Below are 23,340 nucleotides of genomic sequence, written 5' to 3'. Positions count from 1 at the left end.
GATTCATCCACGACTGCGCTTAAAGCGGAGCGTCGGACGTGCGTCCGTCGCTAACGAGCGGAGGAGGAAACGTTAATGTAGCATGAACGGGCGCTACATGAAGTCTCCTGTCGTTGCAGCTGCGGCCTTTAGGGGGCGCCACGTGTCTTCTGTGTTATTGTTTTAGGAACGCGTGAAAACCAAGGCAGCGGTTTAGTATTTTATGTTGGACTGAACAGGTTTGTTTTTTAAGCTGTAGCTGCAGAAACCAGCAGATGTCGACGGGCTCAAGAACGTTACACTGACATCATCTCTCCTTCCGCACATGAACCACGCATGACGACCACGCGCTCCTGGTTTATAGTCTGACAGTGCCCTCGGTCTGAAATGAATCACGTGACTTCAGGGGCCCAGCGTGTAGCTTCATTAATGAACTTCCCTACAATTCATTGCAGCATTTGCAGCTGCAGACAAGTGAAAGCGCCTCGTATCCATAAATGTGATCCTGCCGTCGGTCACGCAGCTGCGTGTTTCTGGACGTACGTTTCAGCGTGTGGAGATGATAATGCGTCACGGCAGGGCTCCAGCCGGACCAGCTGCCGGCTGCTGCAGGGGGAAGTGTGCATGAGACCACCAGCGGTGCTTATCTTCTGCCTCCCTCCTGTCTCTTTCTCATGAGTTGATGTTTGGACCTGCTTCTCCACGATAACAGTTCTGTAGCATCCTCTGTCACCGAGTCTGGTTAATAGTTGGTGAATATGTCGGCACTGAGCTGGAGCTGAGGCCAGTGACACCTGCAGGCAGCAGGTGTGTGGTCATCTGATCAGTGGACCACACACCTGCAGGCCTGAAGCCACGTGAACGGTCTCATCTGATCTGACAGCAGCGGCGCGTGAGTGGGAATGTGACTGACAGACGCCTTTCGCGTGCGCACAGCGTTTCCACCTTTATTTACAGGATCCATAGCGACAGGGTCTCAGTTAATAAACTGATGGTTTAAAGGTCAGGTGTTGAAACCACTTTCATATTTCACTCGTTGCCCATGTTTGCACTCCTTTACTGTTTATGAGCTACATCATACGAATCCAAATTCAACAGAGGCACGAGCTAAAAGCTAAAAATGATGATTTTCTTAAAAACTCAGGTGATGTTCAGATCATTTTAAACCATCAGAGGCAGTCGTGGGTTTTTTGTCTTCTTTGTAACATGGCCAATAACAGGCACGCGCCCGAGCACGTGCAGGCAGAGGCTCGTTTAGTGAAACCACTCGGTGCGTGTGGAGGAAACGGACCTCTAACCCGCACCTGAGCGTTCCGTGCGCATTTTCCGCGTAAACTGGAATCACGTCGTGTGACCAACGCTCGACTCCCTCTGGAGACAAACGCTCCAGCTTCACCTGCTCCGCGTCCTCGCACACCCGCACCCCCCTCTTGTTCCTGGGAGGAGTGGCGCTGGCTGGAGAGGAGGAACAGGAGGAGGAGGGGGCGGTGCCTCCGAGCGAGAAGGATGCTGTGTAGTAAGTGCAGGGGGAGGAGGGGGAGGACGGCGCAGCTCCGCTACTACGTCAGTGTGCATCACAGGGCACACAGGACCTTCTCGTTTCAACTACTCGGGGTGACTCCCTGCACAGAATTAGGACCCGGTCACCATCAAAAAGGTAAGAGAGCAACAGACACGTGTAGATCCGGGCGTTTAAATAACGCATCGTCTCCGGCTGTTCCCTTATTTGTGAGCGTTCCCAGACGCGCACGTTGACGGAGGGAGGCATTAAGCCACATTTTCGTGTTTGTGACTCAACTTCACATTTATTTAGCAGGAAAATCCAGTTCACGGGCCTGTGCGCGACGCAATGACCCCTAAACCCGCACCCGCGGGGCTCGACGGTCGGTTCACGGTTGATGGAAGGTCCTCTGCCTTTCACGTCTGTTGGAGCCAAACGATGTAAAAACGCCCGACTGCGGATCTTTGGCGAAATGCGTCTTTCGGTGTCGTTCCTGGGGGGAGGTGTTGTGCGTCCAGGGAGCACTGAGGGGGAGGCAGAGCGGGAGGGTGGGTGTTTAAATGTCATAAATGAGACGTGAGACCCGCTTCACGGCGTTGGACGCGTTACAGGAATCTGGCGCTGGTTCGGCTCCGGTGTCCTTCACTCCTTCGCCGCTTGTTCCCCTTTGATTCGGCACATCGTTATCTTAATGTGACGATCTTTGCCAGCTGCACTTTCATTAGGTCGTACAAAAGTTTTCTTGATCATGTCCAGCTTTGACTTCATTCCAACAACGTGAGAACGCGTTCAGAAGCGTCAGAGCAGCTCGACGTCCGGTCCTGCGTCGTGCGCTAAAATGACCTTGTAGAAACCCAGCGGGGAGAATGTGACGGAGAGTGATGAGCATTTTTTTCTTCTGCGCGTGTGTGTGCGTGTGTCCATGTGCGTGTGTGTGCGTGCACGTGCCCGGAGGTGGACAGACTTTGATACGTTATTGATGCTCTGTTCCGGGGCTGATTTAGGATGGATTGCGTGTTTGGAGGTGATGTGTTTTACAGCTTCATCCGCTCGTCTGAAGGCTGGTTCCTGAAGCCTGAAGCAGCCGTGGCTGCGGCTCAGTCAGCGTCTATAGAGCTTATGCATCCAGCCCACATCCTGCAGGATGCTGACGGCCTGTTTTATGGGACCGTTCGTGATCCAGAGCTGCTCATGAGCCCCTGGGTGTCAGTCTGCAGCCAGTAGCATCTAAAGGTGGTGGCTGCTCGACTCAGAGCACGTTGGAACATATTTATGGTTCATTTGTTGTTTCGTGGCTATGACTTCAGTCGTGCAGAGGCTCACGTTCCGTTCCGGGTCTGAGGAGCTGCTCTGTTCCGAGCTCTGGGCTCTGCCTGCTGCCCTGCTGATTGGGCCGCGCTCCGCTGTGTCCACAGAGATTAGCCCTGTCACAAGCCACAACCGGCCTCTCCCTGCAGCTGGGAGCCCATGCATTAGCATGACTATGAGCGGTGGAAAAAAGACGGTGGCGCAGTGGAGCGCAGCTCTCACCTCGACTCCCCATCCGGGCGTCAAGACCAGCAATTAGCACGACGCCGGCGCGTTTGAGCAGAAGAGCTCCATGGTGCCGCTGCCGATGATCCGATCGTCTGCTGGCGGCGGCAGACGCTGATGGTGGACATTTCCTCCTGACTCCTGATGGGGTCGTGGAGGTCGGAGCAGCGGCTTCTCCATTAACAGCTGACAGCGTTTGTTTGTTACCTGCCAGAAGAAGCGCCTTCTGCTTTTAGAAGGAATCGTGCGCCTTCAATATTCACTGTCTGAAGCGTAATTCATTTAGTGTTAATATTTCACAGAAACCTACGTATAAACGTAGCAAACAGCAGGTCATCATGTGAAGCATCAGTCAAACACCATGTTGGTGGCGCTGAGGAAGCGGCTGTGCTCTGTTCCTCCTCCTCGTGGACATGAGTGATGGTTCTGCAGTCTGTCTGAGCTTCATCCACCCATTTTCTGTGCTCCGACTTCCACTCAGAACCGTTGGCCGTGTGGCTCTCGTCCAGCTGCAGGTTGTGAACTGCACCTCTCACGTGGCCTCGGCCTCACTCCTCCGCCTCCAAAAGGGATGCGGAGGCTGACGTCACAGCTGGACGCGATGCTGCCGCTCCGTTGCCGCGCTGGCAGGGGAGCGATGACGTGGCCCGCGTCGGGCTGCGGATCCTCCCACAGGGGACTTGTGCTTGTTGAGCCCAGCGTGGGGGTGGAGCTTCGACCCACAGCCTGACAACCAATCGTCACACCCTCCTGTGCGGCTGCTGCCGTGTCCTCACACGGACTGGGCCTGGAGCCATGCGGGAATGAACCGCCGCTGTCCAGATGTCTCACTGCGGTGGCTGCACACGGGCCACTGGACTCCGTAGCTCCGTCCATGTAGCCACACGTAAAGACATGCTTAAACCCAGCCCAGAGGCGTTCAGTGACTTTACCAGTGAAGGGAGGTGTTTCCAAACTCACCCACATGGAGACTTTATTGTCACGTCTCCGTCTGGACTGAAAGGATTTGGATCAATATTTCTGGATGAGCTGAGCTTCAGATGAAAATGAGTTCTCAGTTCAGTTTAAGTTGATCACACCTCTGTCGGCACTTTAGCAGCTTGTTTACTGTTGCTCAGCAGGTTCTTCCGCCGCCTACTCTTAATGTTATGCTGCACGCGTCCCCATCGTCCACTTGGGTGATACATGAACATACTGCTGGATGGGAGCTCCCCCAGCGACGTAGTGGTCTTTATTATGAGTGTAGGTGGTTGTTGACTCGCGGGGAAAGTCTTCATGGCTGAATGTTTTGCGGCCGTGAGCTGTAAAGAAAGAACCTGGAACACGAAGAAAACGTGGAACGTACGCAAAACTGAGCAAAAAGCCGCTTGTGAGAAAGCAGAAATGACGAGTGAGTCACTGCAGTGACGGCTTAACTGGAGGAGTTTTAGTTGTTCTGGCATTCGGCCATAACGACGTCTCAGCGCGATGAGGTGTCTGCTGTCGCGTGAAACAAAGCAACAAAAAGAGAAAATCTCAGCAGATATCGCTACCTGCCCCCACATCTGTCCACATCTGTCCACATCTGTCCACATCTGTCCCTCCTCACTGTGTCTCGTTGTCAAGCACACGCGCTGCATCCGTGTTACCTCTCACGTCGGCACACGTGTGCTTCTTTTCACTCACACGTCTGCGGTGATTTTACACCCACTAAGACTGAAAACACGCTCGCTAACGGCAGCATCTGTGCTGTCAAATGAGCATCGGGAGAGAGGAACACGGGAAACTGCAGGATGGGTGATCCTTCAAACCACAAAGGGACTCTTCGCTGAAAAGCAAGTTGTGTTCTGAGTCTTTTAGCAGCCTTTTATTTTGGATCAAAGCAGACAGTTATGAGAAAGCCACAGATTCCTCATTTACCCAAAACCCTCTTCTTTCCCTCATCTAATGTTAGTGGCTGGAAAAACAAGATGGTACGCGGCCGGCTGATATTACCCACATAATAAAGTGGAATTATTAGATAATCTACATCAGCTTTACACTTTTGTATGTGAGGATAAACACTGGCGTAGAGAGCAGTAGAGCCTCAGCAGACAGGCCCCGCCCCCTCTCAGTCTGGCTCCGCCCGCTCTGCCTGAACGTTGCTGTGGCAGAAAACCAGGAAGCACTAGTTGTAGTCTGTGAGTGAGTTTATGCAGAAGAATCATTTCTAGAATTATAGAGGAATTCGTGGCCCTTCATTCTAAATTATTACTCGACACGTTTTTGGTCAACCTCCATTGAAAACTGATGAAGTGTTCCTTTAATATATATGATGACCGCTAGTCTGAGCCCTGACGGAGGCTCATGCATGTTGTGTTAATGAAAGCCGAGGGTTTATTTGGAGACAGGAATGAGTCATCGCAGCAGCAAAGGAAAAAGCTGTTAATTGGATGCAACTTGAAGTGAATGCGTTTGCCCCCGTTTGATCCCGGCTTCATTCTCACTCTGGCGCTGCTGCTCCTCCAGCTGTGGTTGGAGCCTGAGCACAACAGGAGAGTCATCTGTCGGTGACGTGTGAAACGATCTGCCTCGGTGGATTCCGAGCCTCGGTGGAAACACAAGGGTTTAACAGCCCGCTTCACCTTTCAGGCGCGTGAGCTGGAACTGTCGGCGCTGCTCACATCATCAGGCCTGACGGCATTTCATCAGGCGCATCGTCAGCACGGTTTCCCTTCAGACCTGCATGTGTGGTCACAGCTCTGCCCTGTTACAGCAGCAGTCACCGCGGCCTGATGTTCCTGAAGGGCCTTCGTTTGCTTCCGTGTGATTTTTCTCTCACATTTCTGGTGAATGCGTTCTTTTTGTAGGAACTGATGTTTTCTTCATCCTCATCCATCTTCTCGAAGCCACTAATGGCTTGTCTTTTTCTCTGCCAAAAGCTGTCGGCTGCTTAATGGCGCCTCTATTTCCACAAAATAAAATGTCACTGTCCTGTCGCCGAGTGCCAGGACCCGGTGTGACAGCAGAAGCTGAGCTGCTCATCTAATGCTCTTAGCATCTCAGTTCTAAGTTGAATGCTCATATGAGCAGAGTGATGAACGGTGCCGTTCCCAGTGCAGCTCTGCTGCAGAGTGAGACCACGTGAAGATCAATGAGCAAACAGCAGCCACTGATTTAAACAGACGGCCAGAAAACACAGCAGTTCTTTGACTTCTCTATTATTAGCCATCACTTTCATCAGATTTGAGCAAACAGTTGTGAACTAGATGTAACTTAATGCACTAGTTGATTCTGAGAACTGCTGTGCATGTGAAGAAATCGTCCAACCAAACAAAGCAGCATCAGAATGTTCACAGAGGAACCTGTGTGTTTTGCTGCAGTGTGGATTCAGGGCATTAAGATTCATTCAGCTTCTCTGCCCTCCACATTGTGTGTGTGTGTGTGTGTGTGTGTGTGTGTGTGTGTGTGTGTGTGTGTGTGTGTGTGTGTGTGTGTGTGTGTGTGTGTGTGTGTGTGTGTGTGTGTGTGTGTGTGTGTGTGTGTGTGTGTGTGTGTGGTCCCTCTGCTCGCTAGAAGAAATCATTGTTACGTAAGACTTGCATCAGCATAAGGGAGAGTTTCTGTCTGGTCTTCCCTCAGCGGTAATTTATGACTAATTTACACATTAATACAGATGCCAGGGATATTTTGATTAAAAATCTGAAAAATAAAAATTCCACAAGGTTTTCGCTTTCATCTGTGTCTGGCTGCAGAGAAACACCACCCATTCAAAATGGTTTTACAGTTGCTCTGTGACATGACTGGAGTGACAAGTACTTTTATCTGCAGCAGCTCCACATGCAGCGTGTGCACACTCTCCTCTCTCTCAATAATGGGATGGGGACGAGCCGCTTGGTCGGATTCAGATGCACCTCATCCTTACAGTGATGGAGTGTTCTGATTGGTGGAGGACGGACGGGGTCGGCGTGTGAAACAAAGCAGGGACATGCAGCATGGCCACAGCCCAGTCTTCTGCTCCTCTGGGGCTTTTTTTGAGCCGTCACCTGTAGCTGGGTGGAGCTGAGCAGGAGCGAGCAGGCAGCATCACCACAACCCTTACGACTGCATCGGCTTAGCGGAGCTAAGCTTTCATATGGCTCCTTAATGCAGTGACGGGGTGGACAGAGAGCTCCTCAGCCCCAGGATGTTGGAGCTACAGCTACACGTTTTCTTTATTAAGTAAACTGACTGTGTCCAACGCAATAGAGAAAACCTACTACTAAAGTGCTTGTGCATTGTTGAAGCTGTAATATCTGGCCTCTTGTTGCATAATACCCACGATGCAGCACATAATCAGGTAGATAATCAAGCAGGTGTGAGGGATGGAGAGGGACAAAGCCCTCGTCCTGGGTTTTCCTTCAGCCGGCTCTCGGGCGGCGGGTTCTTAGAGACGCAGGCGTCCCAGCAGACCTCCGGGTTGTGGCTGTTGTCTGTGTCTGTTAAACATCCCTGAGGTTCCAAAGCTCTCACACATCGCCTTCCTGCTGCCTTTCATCACCCGTCTCCCTCCTCCCGTTCTCTTTTCATCTGCTGTTGTTTTGTGGGTGTAATCGAGTCTCTGTGCAGCTTAATAAGAGTTTGAAAACATTTTAATTAAGAGGAATTTTGAAAACATTAGAGGCATGGGGTCTATTTTGGTCTGTATCCAGTAGAAATGAACACGTGTCTCCCTCCATTGTGTCTGCTATTAATTACACGGTGCATTCATTAATTGATTGTACAGTTTGCTCACTTCCTGGACACAGTAAATACAGAGCCCTGGGTACAAGTACTATATTACTGTTTAACAAGCAATAACATGCAGGTTGTAGCAGTTTCCATCTGAAGCTCGTCATTTGACTTTAAAACCTATAAAATTAAGTTTTATGTGGGATAGTGTTAGGAGGCAGGTCCAGGTTCTGTGTGTTGGTTGACAGTGGACCAGGTCAGGTCCCGCTGCTAGACGAGTTACATTATCGCTGCTTTTCACCTCGAAATAATTAGTAGTAGTAATATACAAATGGCGAGAAATGAGCCAACGCTGTCATAGAGCAGAACATGAGCAGTGCAGAGGAACACGACGGTAATGAGCTGCATTAATGCGGTGCAGCAGTGGGTGGCTGTTGGACCTGAGTGTGTCTCAGTGGGGAACCTGGGCCTGGTTGATGAGGCCAAGTGTTCCTGTGTGTGAGGTCTGAGTTTTGAAGGGACAAGAGGCGAATCATTCCAGACGCGGTCGTGACGTCTAAAGTCTGGACTGGGGCAGATTCTGCTGCAGCAGTAAACGACCTTCGCAGCTCAAACGGTGATGTAGCAGCAGGTCATGAGCAGTGAAGGCGTCCACCATTACTCACCTCATGGCTTCAGCTGCACTTGATTTCTCTCCAGGGCCACTGGCAGGCAAATGCTTGATTTATGTCTGTTCTTCATGTATTACAGCTATAGTACAAACTAGTCATAGCACGTTTTGTAAAAACCTGCTAATTCCACCCGTTTATGATCCGTGTTCTCTGCTGTAAATGCCAGAAGAGAGCTGCGATTACTGCTACTGGGTCAATAAAGGCCATCGAGTGTGAGCGTCTTACAGCTGTCGTGTCTCTTTCCTCTGCCATTAGGGCTGAGCAAGTCAAAGGATGCAGCGATGTTAATGAGCCTCAGTTCCAGAGTTTGGGTTCTGAAGCGGCCACTGAACTATGTGCTCACAGCGGCTGCGATTCCAAGAACCGTTCTAACACAAACCTTTTGCTTTTCCACAGGATCCGGTTTCCCAGCGCACTCTGACCGAAGTGGAGCCGGGAGCTGTCCGTGGTGCTGAATTCATCAGCAACAAGAGATTCCTTTCGCACACTCATGTGCTTGGGCCCTTCCTGAAACCTTTTATTGTGTAGCAACCAACAAGCCACCTTAAGTCAAAGATGGATGATGACGGGCGCTACAGGGACAGCCGCTCAGACTTCATCCGCGGCGCCAAGGACATTGCCAAAGTGGCCAAGAAGCAGGTGGGCAAGAAGGTGGGCCGCGGCGTGGACAAAATGACAGACGAGTACACCAGGCGCTCCTACAAGCGCTTCGAGGAGGAAGACGATGACGACGACTACGCCGGCGTGCCGAGCAACGACGGCGGATACTATCGCAACGACAGCCGGGCCAACGACGACGAAGGTCACAGTGACTCTACTGAAGGTCACGACGAGGACGATGAGATTTACGAAGGCGAGTACCAGGGCATCCCGAGAGCCGAGTCGGGCAAGGCCGCCGGCCTGGACGGGGCGACGGCCGCCCAGGCGCAGCAGTTCAGGGATCTGTCGGCCTCCGAGGGCGAGAGGAGGAAAGACCGGGAGGAGCTGGCGCAGCAGTACGAGACCATCCTGCAGGAGTGTGGCCACGGCAAGTTCCAGTGGACGCTCTACTTTGTCCTGGGGCTGGCACTGATGGCGGACGGGGTGGAGATCTTTGTGGTGGGCTTCGTGCTGCCCAGTGCAGAGAAGGACATGTGTCTGTCTGAGCCCAATAAGGGAATGCTAGGTGAGTGTCCGTCCTCACGCTGGGTTTTGTCTTTTCACTTTCCTCCTTCTCATCTACTGTCTTTTGTTCATTTCCATCTCATTGCCTCCTTTGGGAGTTTTTCACATTTTATCTCGGTTTTATCTCAGCCATTACCTTGGCAGCTTACCCCCCCAGTAATTGCTTTTCTACTGCGTCGAAGTACAGCTATTTAAGATTTAACTGCCTGTGCAACTTGTGGACAACAGCGGAATTTCAAATGCAACCCCAGCTGATCTAAACACAGTGTTCTCTGCTTCAGTTCAGCCGCTCCGCTCACTGGACTGTGTGTGTGTGTGTGTGTGTGTGTGTGTGTGTGTGTGTGTGTGTGTGTGTGTGTGTGTGTGTGTGTGTGTGTGTGTGTGTGTGTGTGTGTGTGTGTGTGTGTGTGTGTGTGTGTGTGTGCGTGCGCGTGTGCGTTCTTTAACCTTGTTTACCTTCCCAAAGAACATGCTGCTTGTCTGAACGCTAAAAACCCTGTTACTCATTATCTCCATGCCATTCGCTAAACTAAAGGTGAATATTCAAATCGTGCAGATAAAATATGAATATGAGCTATGAAACAAGGCAACATGAATGAAAACAGATGAAAATGTCTATTGAGCTCAACAAACCCAGACACTAAGGACTTTGCAGTGTCTTGATGATCTGAACATACAGACTGATGGATTCATGGGTTGAACCTAACAGTTGGACTGTACTGCACCATGTCTCATGCAGACAGCTGGACTATGTAAACATCAGCATAATAATCCAGCTGTAGCTGTGGCTGGGTGAATAGCGCACCTCTGTGTAACCTCATCTGTTCCCAGGTCACACTCATCATTTATATGGAGAATAGCAGTAAGCGTAAAGCACGTATGAGCTCACATTGGTTACTGGGCTGTATGATTTCCCACATGGTCCATGTATAAATGTATGGAAGCACTGGGGCTCAGTGCAGCTCAGTGCTGGCTCATATGGCTCACAATTAGCATGTGGATGCTCCCAAACTCATCAGGTGGGTCTGATACGGTAAAAACCGGAGCGGCAGCGAAAGTGAGCAGAAACATTCATTTATATGAACTAAAAACAATTAAAAACAAGTAAACCAAAACGTCTAAACTAAGGGAATGATACAGTTAAAGACTGAGGAAACAGGAAGTGAGGAAGGACAGGCTTCCAGCGCTGCCTCATAATCAGTGTCTTACATAAAATGTGCTTCACAACATTATGTGGAGTGAAGGTGAACAGTCCTAAATGAAGGACAGAGCCGACCTGGTGTTTATACTCCAGTAAAAATAGTCCTTCTCTGCGCCTGGTGTCTGATAACGGGACACGACCGGCTCTCGCTGCTCTTATGCAACGCTCCTGACTCACGCTAAAGAGCCTGCTCTGCCGCTGCCTCGCTGCGTCCCATGATTCCTCGCTCCTCGCCGTCGCAGCGCTGGCTGCATGCGGAGGACGTGAATTCCAGCAATGCAGACGTTTGGACGTGGTGCAGGTTGCTTGTGAGGCAGCATAGAAACGTGTGTCATTGATCGCCCTTGCGGAGCTGCAGCGAGGCTGGCTCACACTGTGACACACTGGAAGGTGGATGTCAGCTCCATGAGCGCAGCAGCACAGGAGGATGTGAGGGCTTAGCGTGTGCCTGCATGCGCTGACATCTGTGGGGATGAAGACAGAAAGACCCTCGTTTGATGAGCTGATGCCGTGAAGGGAGTGGGACGGGAGCGCGAGGCCTCCGTTGGGAGACGCTGGCTGAACGAGGGAAGCGTTCCTTCAAGCCTGAGACACGTGTTTTAATTCAGTCCTTATTCTGGTTGTAGATTTAAATTAGCATCAGAAATAGCAGAGGTGCTTAAATATTTGTATTAATTAATGAAAAAAACATATTCATGCAAATTATCAGGCAACAGATTGCTTCCCTTCGCTTCGCTTTGTGTCAAAGGCTTCAGTTTTGCGTAGCTTCTCACCTCTGTGTCAATCAGCTGATCACCAACAGGTCAAGAGGAGCAAACGGTACATGAGGCAGAGTTAAAACGTGTTTAAAACAAGCGGAGTGCGATTTTATGTCTTCTTGACTCTGAACCTCTGTGTTTATCTGTGGATGATCATCATGTTCCAAATGTTGCTAGAATTTGGGAAAACATCACAATGAGCAGCTGCAGGTTCTGCCTCTTGGTTTCATTTGCATTTTATGTGCTTGTTTTCGCTCTCTGTTGTCAGAGTAACCAACGCCAGGCTGGTAATAGACCAGTTCAGTGAGACACAGATTCTCCTTCCTACATATGGAGGCTTTAAAGTAGGATAAAGCGTCCTGCTTAATTTGTGCCCTGAGGGGAAATCGTTGTAGACTCTAGAAGACGTTAGAAATTAAAGCAACAGGCAGAAAAGAGCAAATGAGCCAAGAAGCAGCAAAAATGGAAACACAGCAACACGGTAGAGACACAGAGTCGTACAGGAGAGCACACGGCTGATTGTGATGCTGTTTCTTTCTACATGTGTGCAGCTGATCTGCTTCTGCTGATGCGTTGGCTGGTGATGGTTTGGTTGAGCCCGTCATTCATTTTCCTTCAGTCAGTGTTGAGCAGAGTGCAGTGAGATGGCTGACGAGGGACGGCGCTCGGCCATTCAGAGCTCAGTGCTCTGTGGCAGAAGAGGGAAAACCAGCTATTAATAGTGGCCCCCTGCCCTGACACACACACACACACACACACACACGTACACACACACACACACACACACACACACACACACACACACACACACACACACACACGTACACACACACACACACACACACACACACACACACACACACACACACACACACACACACACACACACACACACACACACACACTCTGCCCTGGAGCCTTTAGGAGATCTGTCACTGTGCAGACTGGCCAATGCTCTCTGTTCGCTCCCTCCCCCAGCCTCCACTTCAGAGATGCTCAGCTGTGTGGACTTTCCTGCTTTTGTGCTTCACAAACAACAAATCATTAACAACTCTCAGAGTTGAATCATGAATCATACTTATTTGTTTTTTTAGAGGCAGTGCTTTATATGGAAAGTTGAAACCCAGTAAAACATCATTAAATAAGCAGTGTTCACCCTGTGTTCCTTCTGTGGAGATTTGACTCTTTGCTGTTAAACTGTTGTGATCTTCACCAGCTGATTGCTCTGCGGAGCTGAGCAGGCTGCATATGGCTGAACCTCTGCTGGATGATAGTCGACATGATGCCATGAGAGCAGTGAGAGTAAACGCAAAGAGTAAAACTAGGCTCAATCCATTGTTTGATCTCTCGGTCCAGGGTTTGACCTCAGTTACCTTTAGGCCAAATGCAGCTAACACAGAGACAGGCCTGATGCTGCTGCACAGGACGTGATGAAACCTGGAGGCAGAGGAGATGACCATCCAGATGCTTTGAGTGCTCCGAGGTCAAAGGTCAGCAGGGCCGTCAGACTCCCAGACTGCGGCTTTGTGAGCACGGCTGAGGACATGAGTCCCGTCCCGGTGGCTGTGTCCGTCTGTCTGTCCGTTCATTTTCAGGGTGCTGCTGCATTGCAGAGACGCTGTTGAGCTCAGTCGTCATCAGCGGCTCATTGTTGCTGCATTCTGCTCTGTAAGGGGAGGAGGGAGAACACAAACACACAACGCACTGTAAACATGAACAGAGAACCTATAGGAGCACAACGAGAGTGAAAGTCACCTCATCATCATAATCCTCTGTGCTTTTCCTGCCTCTTCAGGTGGTGATTCATGACAATCTCACAAATTTTCACCTCATGGTTTCTTTCCAGAAGAGGTTGCAGTATATGAGTGCAGCAAGGTGACACTTGTGTTGTGGATATAATGTGTAGATGCTCTAATCTGTGCAACAAGTGTGCTGAGTCTGACTTTGATTAGTGATGTCTGCCTGCACTAACGAGGATGTGATGTCTTATTGCTCCAAGACGCTGCTACTTATATTGATTTATTGACTCGGTGTGACAGTGATTGGTGACTAGAGATAATGGACTGTGGTCAATATTAAAACATCTTAATAAATAGTTTTTACTGAAAACTGACACTAACCTTGAAAAACAGACGTCAGCCACCAGGAACCTTCCTCGCTTGTTCCGTCAAAGCGATTTCACTCGTAAGTGTCACTGCAGGCGCCAACTGCATGAAGGTTGTTGACAGAATGTCAATAAGACGACAGGAGCAAGTGAGCTGTGTGTGTGTGTGTGTGTGTGTGTGTGTGTGTGTGTGTGTGTGTGTGTGTGTGTGTGTGTGTGTGTGTGTGTGTGTGTGTGTGTGTGTGTGTGTGTGTGTGTGTGTGTGTGTGTGTGTGCAAAATGTTAGAACTAGTGTTTATTCATGTCTTACGTCTCGTTTGACATTTAGAGGGCAGACTATTAGCTTAGCCTTGTATAAAGACTGGCAGATTCATAAACCTCCATTTCCTTAACTCTAAAGCCCTGATTCACACATACATGAAGTAACGGAGCTCGTAGACTGGAGTTAAAGCACACAAACAGAGGAGGATGTGCCCGCTTTGGCTGCTCTCATCCCACCCTCCCCCTCGTCCCTCAGGGCTGATCGTGTACCTGGGCATGATGGTCGGGGCCTTCGTTTGGGGCGGCCTGGCCGACCGGATCGGCCGGCGCCAGACCCTCCTCATCTCCCTCTCCATCAACAGCGTGTTCGCCTTCTTCTCGTCCTTCGTCCAGGGCTACGTGTCCTTCCTCTTCTGCCGCCTGGCCTCTGGCGTGGGGTAAGAGGAGCGATGAGTCACACGGGCTCCGCTGCGTCACAATGAGCGTCACGGCCAGCGATGACACGCTAAGAAGACGGCTTCTAATAATGTTTAGAATTAGAACACGCTACGAGTCTGTTACTTGACTTAACTGTGAGAAATAGAGCCTCTCTGGAGGACGCTGTTGATTGGCTGCCTCTCACTCTCCTTTTCCCTCTGTCCTCAGCATCGGGGGCTCCATCCCTATCGTGTTTTCCTATTACTCTGAGTTCCTGGCCCAGGAGAAGCGAGGAGAGCATCTGAGCTGGCTCTGCATGTTCTGGATGATCGGGGGCATCTACGCCTCTGCCATGGCCTGGGCCATCATCCCCCACTACGGTGAGCACGCGCCGCGCCCCCGAGGCCGCGCCCCCGAGGCCGCGCCCCCGAGGCCGCGCCCCCGAGGCCGCGCCCCCGAGGCCGCGCCCCCCGAGGCCGCGCCCCCGAGGCCGCGCCCCCGAGGCCGCGCCCCCGAGGCCGCCTCACGCCTTGTTCACGCCTGCCTCCGTCCTCTGCAGGCTGGAGTTTCCAGATGGGCTCCGCCTACCAGTTCCACAGCTGGCGCGTCTTCGTCCTGGTGTGTGCCTTCCCCTCCGTGGCGGCCATCTCCGCCCTCACCACGATGCCTGAGAGCCCGCGCTTCTACCTGGAGGTCGGCCTGAACACCCTGCAGAAGTATTAACGGGAAACACAGGCAGCCTCAGTGCTGCCAGGGGGAAGGACTGTGCTGCAGCCAAAAAGCTGCTCACTCCACAATATGGTGGATGAATAAAACGCAGCACAGTGTTGATTTAGGAAGTTTGGAGAAGCGCCACATTAGAAGCAATGAGGAAAGTTTTTTAGTGTTAATCCAAACGTTTGTGTCTGTGAGGAACTGAACCCTTGGGACTTTGGTGCGAAGCTGAATGTGTTCTGTTACAGTAGCTTGGCTGTCAGCTGTTGTGTCTCATTCACAGTCGTCCCATGTGTAAATATTAGCGCGGCGGCTGAATCTAGTACAGAGATTAGAAGGAGCAGAAAGGGCCTGCAGCTAAAAGCAGCTTCTCTCCTCCAGAACGGGAAGCACGACGAGGCCTGGATGATTCTGAAGCAGGTTCACGACACCAACATGAGGGCCAAGGGCTACCCGGAGAGGGTGTTCCCTGTAAGTCACACATCTGTGCTGCATGGGCCAGGATGTGAAGCTCAATGCTTCACACCATACTTAAAAGGATTTAATAAACATACTAAATATTAACCCCACTGATATAAGTCACGTGTCATGTTGACGCGTTCCGCAGGTGACCACCATCAAAACCATGAAGCAGATGGATGAACTGGTGAACATGGGCGACGGCGCCGCCTGGCACGAGAAGTGGAGGATCAAGCTCACCACGCTTTTCCACCAGGTGCTGTTTTCGTCTCAGCAGGAGGACGAGTCGAACACAGATCAGCTGATAAGAGATCGGTTCAAATGAACGTCGGACTGAGGGATGCTTTATTTCCTCCCCACTCAGAGCTCTGATTAAAACGTCTGTGCCTCTGCTCTGCTCAGGTTTTATTCACTGCCTGTCAGTGTTTTTCCCTCTTGTTGTGGTTGGAGGTTTATTCAGGATGAACATGTTTGCTAAGCTGCTGAAAAAGGGATTCTGGGACACAGCGTTTGCTTGTAGCAGTTGGAAGAAAAGAAACCCTTGTTTTACGTTTGTCCAGATCCAGGTGTTTAATATGTGCTTCCTTTCTCCGTTTGTTGCAGGTGTGGAATAATTTCCAGACCGTCTTCTCCCCTGAGTATCGCCGCACCACCTACATGATGATGGCCGTGTGGTTCTCGATGTCCTTCAGGTGAGAGCAGGTTGAATATTGATGCTCTGCCACAGGTTTCTGGGTCATAGAACAGACAGCGCTCAGTGAAGGTCACATGTCAGTTCCACCTACTGGAACAGAACAGTCCGTCAGAACCAGGAGCTCAACTCTCTCTCCTCATCCAGCTACTACGGCCTGACTGTGTGGTTCCCGGACATGATCAAGTACCTGCAGAAGCAGGAGTACTCGTCACGCACCAAGGTTTTTGTCAAGGAGAAAGTAGAACATGTGACCTTCAACTTCACTCTGGAAAACCAGGTTCACCGCCAAGGAGAGTACTTCAACGACAAGTGAGTCCACTGCAGTGACTGGACGAGTGCTCACTTAGTGGAGGATGTATTGATCTATAATAGATAAATATAATCATATATATCTTTTTTCTTATTCCTGTGTGTAATTGTTTGCAGGTTTATGAACTTGAAAATGAAGTCGATGGTGTTTGAGGACTCTCTGTTTGAGGAGTGCTACTTTGAAGACATCATTTCCAGCAACACCTTCTTTAAGAATTGCACCTTCATTGCCACCCTCTTCTACAACACCGGTAAGAATCAGACACACGTCGACACCCTGATACTGTGTAGTGCTAATTAAAACCTGTAAAAGCTGCTCGTTCCCTACAGGTGGAGTTCAGCTATTATTAATCTAACCCTGACCCTTAAGTTGTAAGATGGATGCTGGATTCTGACTTTAAAAGAGCACAAGAAAACAGCAACATCAGCACCGACTCTTTGTCAAACTGTTCCCTCACTGCATCCACACTGACTGACTGGCACTTCAACAAAATCAGCACTGCAGCTGCATCGTCTCCTAGCAACCCATCATTCCAGCCTTAATATGGCAGAGCAGTCACTCAGTCCATTCATTTTCTCCACTCACACAACAGTTATTTTAGAAGAAAAGTGATACATACTGTAGACTGTATACCCAGGTCTCATCTGGCAGCTGTGTACACGCACACACACACACACACACACACACACACACACACACGCGCGCACACACACACACACACTGCTTTGTTATCAGTCATCAGTTTTTCATTAGTGGGAAGTAGAATTGTGTTTGCTCATGGGCACATTGGTAGAGCTGGTCAAGGTTCACTCACATTATACCATTGAATAAAGCCTTCATTTCTAACCCAACGGCTGCTCTCGTTGAACACCTCTCTCTCCTTATCTCCCTCCCTCTCCAGATCTCTTCAAGTACAGGTTGATCAACTGCAGGCTCATCAACAGCACCTTTCTGCACAACAAAGAGGGCTGCCTGCTCAGCGACATCAGTGACGAGAACAATGCCTACATGGTCTACTTTGTGAGTTTCCTGGGCACCTTGGCTGTGTTGCCAGGCAACATAGTCTCTGCGCTGCTCATGGACAAGATCGGGCGGCTGAGGATGCTAGGTAAGACGGGGGCAGCGCCACATCGCATACTTTGTGCATTAGTCACCTTTCTGACCTCTGCTTTGTGTAAGTGACATAATTAAAGGCGAATACCAGCTCATGTTCAGCTGCACTGGGAGGAACCTTCACAGCGCTCCGTTTCCTTCCTCAGCCGGCTCCAGCGTGATCTCCTGCGTCAGCTGTTTCTTCCTGTCATTTGGCAACAGCGAGTCAGCCATGATTGCTCTGCTCTGCTTGTTCGGGGGAATCAGCATTGCCTCCTGGAATGCCCTGGACGTGCTGACCGTGGAGCTCTACCCCTCTGACAAGAGGTAGGAGCCCTGAAATCTGGTTGGCACCAGGGAGACAGGGTCAGGGCTGGGGAATGACGTGTGGAGTGATGTCACTGGAGTCGCCCCACAGTGATTGGCTGGCTGACAGGGATGGATGACATTGTGGGGTGAATTCACTGGTGTTGCTTGGGTGTAAATATATGCATGTAGTGGTCCTGTTACCACCTAATGACAATAACACATTTCCTTTACATGTGAAAGCTAAAAAGCTTTCACATGTAAAGGAAATGCTTTTTAAGAAAAGAACTGCGGCACGAAGAATGTGTAGCCACAATAACAACTTCTTCACTGGACTGTTGATATACATCTGAGAATAGCAAAAATAACATTTGTTACTAGAAAGTCGAGTTATATTTTAAATTATTTGTGATTCAGTAATCTGAGCAGCAAGTCTGCGCAGGAGATGCCTTGGGAAGCTTTGCTTTGATGTGGCTCCATCTTGTGGCTGCAGTAGGTTCTGCACCGTACCTCATCAGGCCTACGGTGGCTACGGAGGAACCTGCTCTTCATCCGATCCGTCTGTTTGTTTCTCAGGACCACGGCGTTCGGCTTCCTCAACGCCCTGTGTAAACTAGCGGCCGTGCTGGGCATTAGCATCTTCACGTCCTTCGTCGGCATAACCAAGGCGGTGCCCATCCTCTTCGCCTCGGGGGCGCTGGCTGCCGGCAGTTTCCTGGCCCTCAAACTACCAGAGACTCGAGGTCAGGTGCTGCAGTAGTGCGGCGCAGGTAACGTTCCAGCGGGCGGAGGAGTTCTGGCTGCACTGTGAATGAAGAGCTGGAGAGCCCATCACATCCTCCCCTCTGACCCCCACCCACCTCCACAGCCATCACACAGTGCAGAGAGGCTCGCTGGTTATTATTGGAACTGTGCAGTCACAAAACCTGCAGCTGACTCTAAATATGTGATTTGACTTTACATTTTCACCCAGAGTGGGTTATTGTTGGGTTATGATCAGTCCTCCTGTATTAAGACAAACACACATCTGGGGTTGGAGGTCAGGCCGCGGGCACTTTTGATAATGAGCCATGCAAATAGACTTAAAGAAATGACCACTAGCCATTGTTCTACGTTCTATGTAGTCATCTTCATTCCTCTGACTCTTTGGACATGGATTAAAAACGCAGTCTTTATGTTAAAGCTGTTTTGACTGCGGGCTAAAGCCAAGACGCATCCTTCTTGGCTTTTTCCCTCCAACATCCCTTCTCACCCGGTGGCTTGTGTTGGTGCACAGACTTACTGCCATTTTATAGATCATAGAACATTCCTGGCTTTAGTTTCTTGCGAACGGGACATTTTCCCTTTAAAACACCTCCGCTGAGTCATGAGACCACTCACATCACAGATAGGTATGATGTGCCGCTAATGTGCGGTGGCATCTAATCACGGTGATGAAGCTGCTTGTTAAAGTGTATATATGAAGCACAACATTTGTGTGAATGTCCCTCAACATTTTCTGAATGAAAATGTTCTGAACCTCACATTCATTCATCATTTTTAACCATACTCCATGTCCCTTTGTAAGAAATGCCTTTTTAGTACCTGTCTCCCAGTCTATGAAATATGTTTTAGAGGGTGTTATGCATGTCACACAGTATGTATGTAGTTTTATGAAAATGAAGAGTACAACATGTAAACAGCATTCTGGAGATTTTTAACCATTCAATGCAGCACAACATGAGTTTAAAATAAAAACATTTCTTTGTTCATTAAGTCCATTAAATCGCAAATATCCAGCAAATCCAGAAGTTAATATACACAAAATCAGGCGCAAAGTGTGATAAGAGTAAGAGAACCGACTGATAAATTGCTAGCATGACATGAATGTGTTTATTACGGAGCAATATTGAACTTCTGTGCAATACTGAAATGTTATAAGTTTGCTTTTTTGAGATTTGACGTTTAATTGGTTGAACAGGTTTGAACACTTCAGAGCTCACCATTGCAAATAGCTGATCTAAACTAAATATGTGCTGTAGTTCTTGCTACCATTAATTGGGAGCATTTCTTTGTTGGGGCACATGATGGTGAGGATTACTTGCAGCTTAAGCTAAAACTAAACATTAAGCTAATGAGGAAAGGAAGTTGAATTGCACGGGGACCTTGTGTTTATTATATACCGGTAGCTGGCTTCACCATGGGATTATAGAACTCACTGCCAAGGGCTGATTGTCATATATCTCAGCACAGTGTCAGAAGAAATATCACCATATTCCCCAGATCTAGAAAAGGGGGAATGAGTGTTATCTCACAATTGCATCATGTAAGACAAAAAACAACCACTGAAACGTCCAATTAACACAAAATATTCTTGTCCAAACTGCCATTTTGTAGGATAGCAGCCATACCTAATGAAGAGGCAAGCCATTGCACTGAGTGTACACTGTACATGCACAAAGACGAATGCCTTGAACCCTTCAAGACGAATCCAGATGCAGCCGTGCTAAAATTTTAATGAAGAACGTTGTTTTCAGCAAGAGCACAAATGCCAAAATAAACCAAATGACTAAATAGTGAAGACGTGAGCAGTTGTGAACACTGGTGCTGAAAGGCTGTTGACTTGTCCCCTGACCCGTCATCATCATGAAATCAAACTCCCCAACCATCATCTCTTGTGCCATGAGTCCCACCACTCGTTACTTATTGCCAAATATTTCCATGGCCTGAGTTTACACAAAACACAGTTAATTCTCTGTTATGGATATGAAAATATGTAAATAAAAATAAATAAGATGTAACTAATAAGATAGTGCTTGAAACCTTTTGACCCCTGGAAACACAAACTAGTGTCCAGTCTGTGTAGGTTTTATGGAAAACACTGAACCTAACATTGTGGGTGATGAACCATCACCTGAGAAATCCAATCCAGCATGAGCTGCAGGAACCACTAGTTTCAGATGGCTACATTCACAGGCCCTATTTAAAGCACAGTCAAACAATTTAAAGGCACATTTAAAATGCACATCAACTGTACAAATATAAAAAGCTGAGCATCAGCAGTTTTCTGTATGTTTTCCTGTATCACCTATGAAATGTTGTATTTGTTCAGCACTGACTGCTGTTAAAACGCTAAACCATCTCAGTCCAGGCTTTGTCCCGATTGTCTCGTAGATACATATCTTCGCTTATGTTACAGGGTTTTTTGTATAATCTAAACTTGCCAGCGCAACAGTTGATTGTTAGTGCAAAAAGTTAAAGCAATAAGTGTTTGGGTATTTGTCTCTCTCCTTTGAAGCTATTGGGAATTAGAGCACATTGCTATATACTGGCCTTGACCACTAAAATTCTGTGTCCTCCACGGTGTTGGCTCAATGACGACAAAACAGCCTAATGTGTGTGTGTGTACAATCTAAAACAACCCAAGGTCCTGAGGAATTTGTTCATAAGGTTACATTGCCATTAATTAAATGTAACAAGAATTTGTCATTGTACTGCGCTGTAGAATCTGTAGTTGATTGTTTGTAAGTATAGAAATTGTTTGTGGAACCATAAATGGAAAAAAAACAAAAAAAAAACAAGTGTAAATGAATAATGTTGTATGTTGTCGATGATCCTGTGTATTTTGTAAATGAGAATGAAATATAAGTACATATGTCAATGGTAAATACTGGTTATGAATCATAGTTAGCCTAAATGTGACAATAGCAGTTTTGTTTAAAGGTGTGTGAGATTTTTTCTTATCTTTTCTCCTTGGTGATTGTTGGGTTTGCACTCTGATGTGCAGCTGAGCCCTTTGGAATCATAATGAATAACAAACAACCATAACAAATAAACAAGTGGAAAGAATTATAATTAAAACTTTGTCTTACATTTATTTACATCCAATATGAGCAATGCGACGAGCATTTACAGTACATGTGTTTATATATAATTCTATGGCGATGCTTACAAATTGAAGAACTACAAAATGATTTGAAACTACAAGTCCCATATCGCGTTGTACTTCCGGTGGATTTTGCGTAACGCTTGGAGTGAGACGGAAACTGACAGTTGACAAGGTGAGCGGCTAGTATCACTGTAGGTGCATCTACGTCTATCTTAATAAGAAATAAGCTGTATTTTAAACACAGGCCTGTTAATGGTCTGTATGCGCTTCACTGTTCGCATGTTGGGTTTATTATGAAAGCTAACCACTAATGCTAGCAGCCGCTAGCCAGCTAACATTTAGCTTGAATGAAGCTAGCGCAGCTCTGCTAGGACATTAGTTCTTAATTAGTTCCATAATATTGTAATAACGTGGTTTACGCTACGTTCATTCATTTTACAGGTCTGCTGAGACTAACAGCTAAGTGAACAAAGGGCCAATAAGCAGCTAGAATAAATCACCCAAACAAGTTGGGCTGATCAACTTTACTTACTGGCAACACTGAAACTAAAACTGGTAAATGATAGACTGCTAAACACTCAAATGAATCATACTTCCTACATCTGACAACCAACCAACTAACTGTACCTCCCTCCTGGTCATCAGAAGGTGGATCTGTACTCCTCATTAACCTCGGGGCTTTTGGAACAGTAATGCTCTGTTTACCCACCGTCTTGCTGTTTAGGTGGTCTGCAGCCACAGCTTCTTCATGCTGACCAGTATCCTTCGCTGTGTTCGGCCCGTTTCCACCAGCATTGCCATAAACCGGTCTTTGGCCCACTTCAAACCACTCATGGACCCGGACCCAAGCCGACCCGTTGAGAAGGCTATCAGAACTAAACTGACCAACACTCTAAAACCAGATCACTTGGAGGTCTTCAATGAAAGTCACATGCATGCCGTGCCCCCCGGTTCTGAATCCCATTTTCGTGTCCTGGTTATCAGCTCACAGTTTGAAGGTCTGTCGCTGATACAGCGCCACCGTCTGGTTAATGAGACTTTAAAGGAAGAGCTGAGTAGCTGTGTTCATGCGCTGGCTATACAGGCAAAAACTCCAGACCAGTGGAGGAGCAACCCCACCCTGAACAAGAGTCCACCATGCATGGGAGGCTCAAGGGGAGGTCCCACAGTGGAGGAGAAGCTGAACGCTGGACAGAAGTAACGCACATTTGGACTTGGCAATATTTTGTTTATTCACGTGGTTAGCGATAGTATGCGAGTATAGTATATTAGTATAGTCTAGTCTGCTGCTACCCTACTAGAGTTAATTTTTCTCATTGCTCATGATCTCTGTTTTCAAAATTGTGGAGTAATTAGCTCATGTCACTGACAAGAAGCCCTCCAACAGGTTCCTGTGTCATCTAAGCCCTGTATGTTTGTACTGACATGTAGTATTAAATGCCAAGAAGATTGCTCTGTAATGAGTTCAACACCTGAAAGTCAGTTATGAAGTAAACAAATCACTAATAAAGAGCATGAAAGATTCAGAGAAACTTCAGTGTAAGTACTAGTGGCATCAAGTCAGGATTGTGATGTGTGATCAAGCAACACACACGTCTGTAACCCTGCTGATGAGTTTACAGTCAAATAGGTTACACACG

The 23,340-nt window shown here is 48.4% G+C and overlaps 2 protein-coding genes across 4 annotated transcripts; both read left to right on the top strand.

Annotated features, from left to right (window-relative positions):
* Nucleotides 1-1,476: 1,476 nt before the first annotated feature.
* sv2a (synaptic vesicle glycoprotein 2A) lies at nucleotides 1,477-21,672 on the top strand. The gene is made up of 13 exons (XM_029128321.2): nucleotides 1,477-1,636; nucleotides 8,749-9,517; nucleotides 14,097-14,277; nucleotides 14,486-14,637; nucleotides 14,817-14,950; nucleotides 15,353-15,442; nucleotides 15,579-15,686; nucleotides 16,034-16,122; nucleotides 16,269-16,433; nucleotides 16,551-16,684; nucleotides 17,336-17,542; nucleotides 17,694-17,853; nucleotides 18,409-21,672. Exons 2-13 carry the CDS (start codon nucleotides 8,908-8,910, stop codon nucleotides 18,590-18,592), a joined length of 2,214 nt encoding a protein of 737 aa, XP_028984154.1. The 5' UTR covers nucleotides 1,477-1,636; nucleotides 8,749-8,907; the 3' UTR covers nucleotides 18,593-21,672.
* A 108-nt stretch (nucleotides 21,673-21,780) lies between these two features.
* Nucleotides 21,781-23,232, top strand: bola1 (bolA family member 1). Of its 3 annotated transcripts, none has more exons than XM_029130433.3 (2): nucleotides 21,781-21,872; nucleotides 22,425-23,232. In XM_029130433.3, exon 2 carries the CDS (start codon nucleotides 22,449-22,451, stop codon nucleotides 22,899-22,901), a length of 453 nt encoding a protein of 150 aa, XP_028986266.1. In that variant the 5' UTR covers nucleotides 21,781-21,872; nucleotides 22,425-22,448; the 3' UTR covers nucleotides 22,902-23,232. The 3 variants fall into 3 exon arrangements, with proteins under 3 accessions (XP_028986266.1, XP_028986269.1, XP_055359420.1); XM_029130436.3 differs by having other exon boundaries at nucleotides 21,807-21,891; XM_055503445.1 differs by lacking the exon at nucleotides 21,781-21,872 and adding an exon at nucleotides 22,232-22,255.
* Nucleotides 23,233-23,340: the final 108 nt, after the last annotated feature.

This window comes from Betta splendens, chromosome 16, assembly GCF_900634795.4.
Source record: "Betta splendens chromosome 16, fBetSpl5.4, whole genome shotgun sequence".
Classification (NCBI taxonomy): Eukaryota; Metazoa; Chordata; class Actinopteri; order Anabantiformes; family Osphronemidae; genus Betta; species Betta splendens.
Note: the sequence above shows the minus strand (reverse complement) of the source record. Positions and strands in the feature narration are given on the sequence as shown.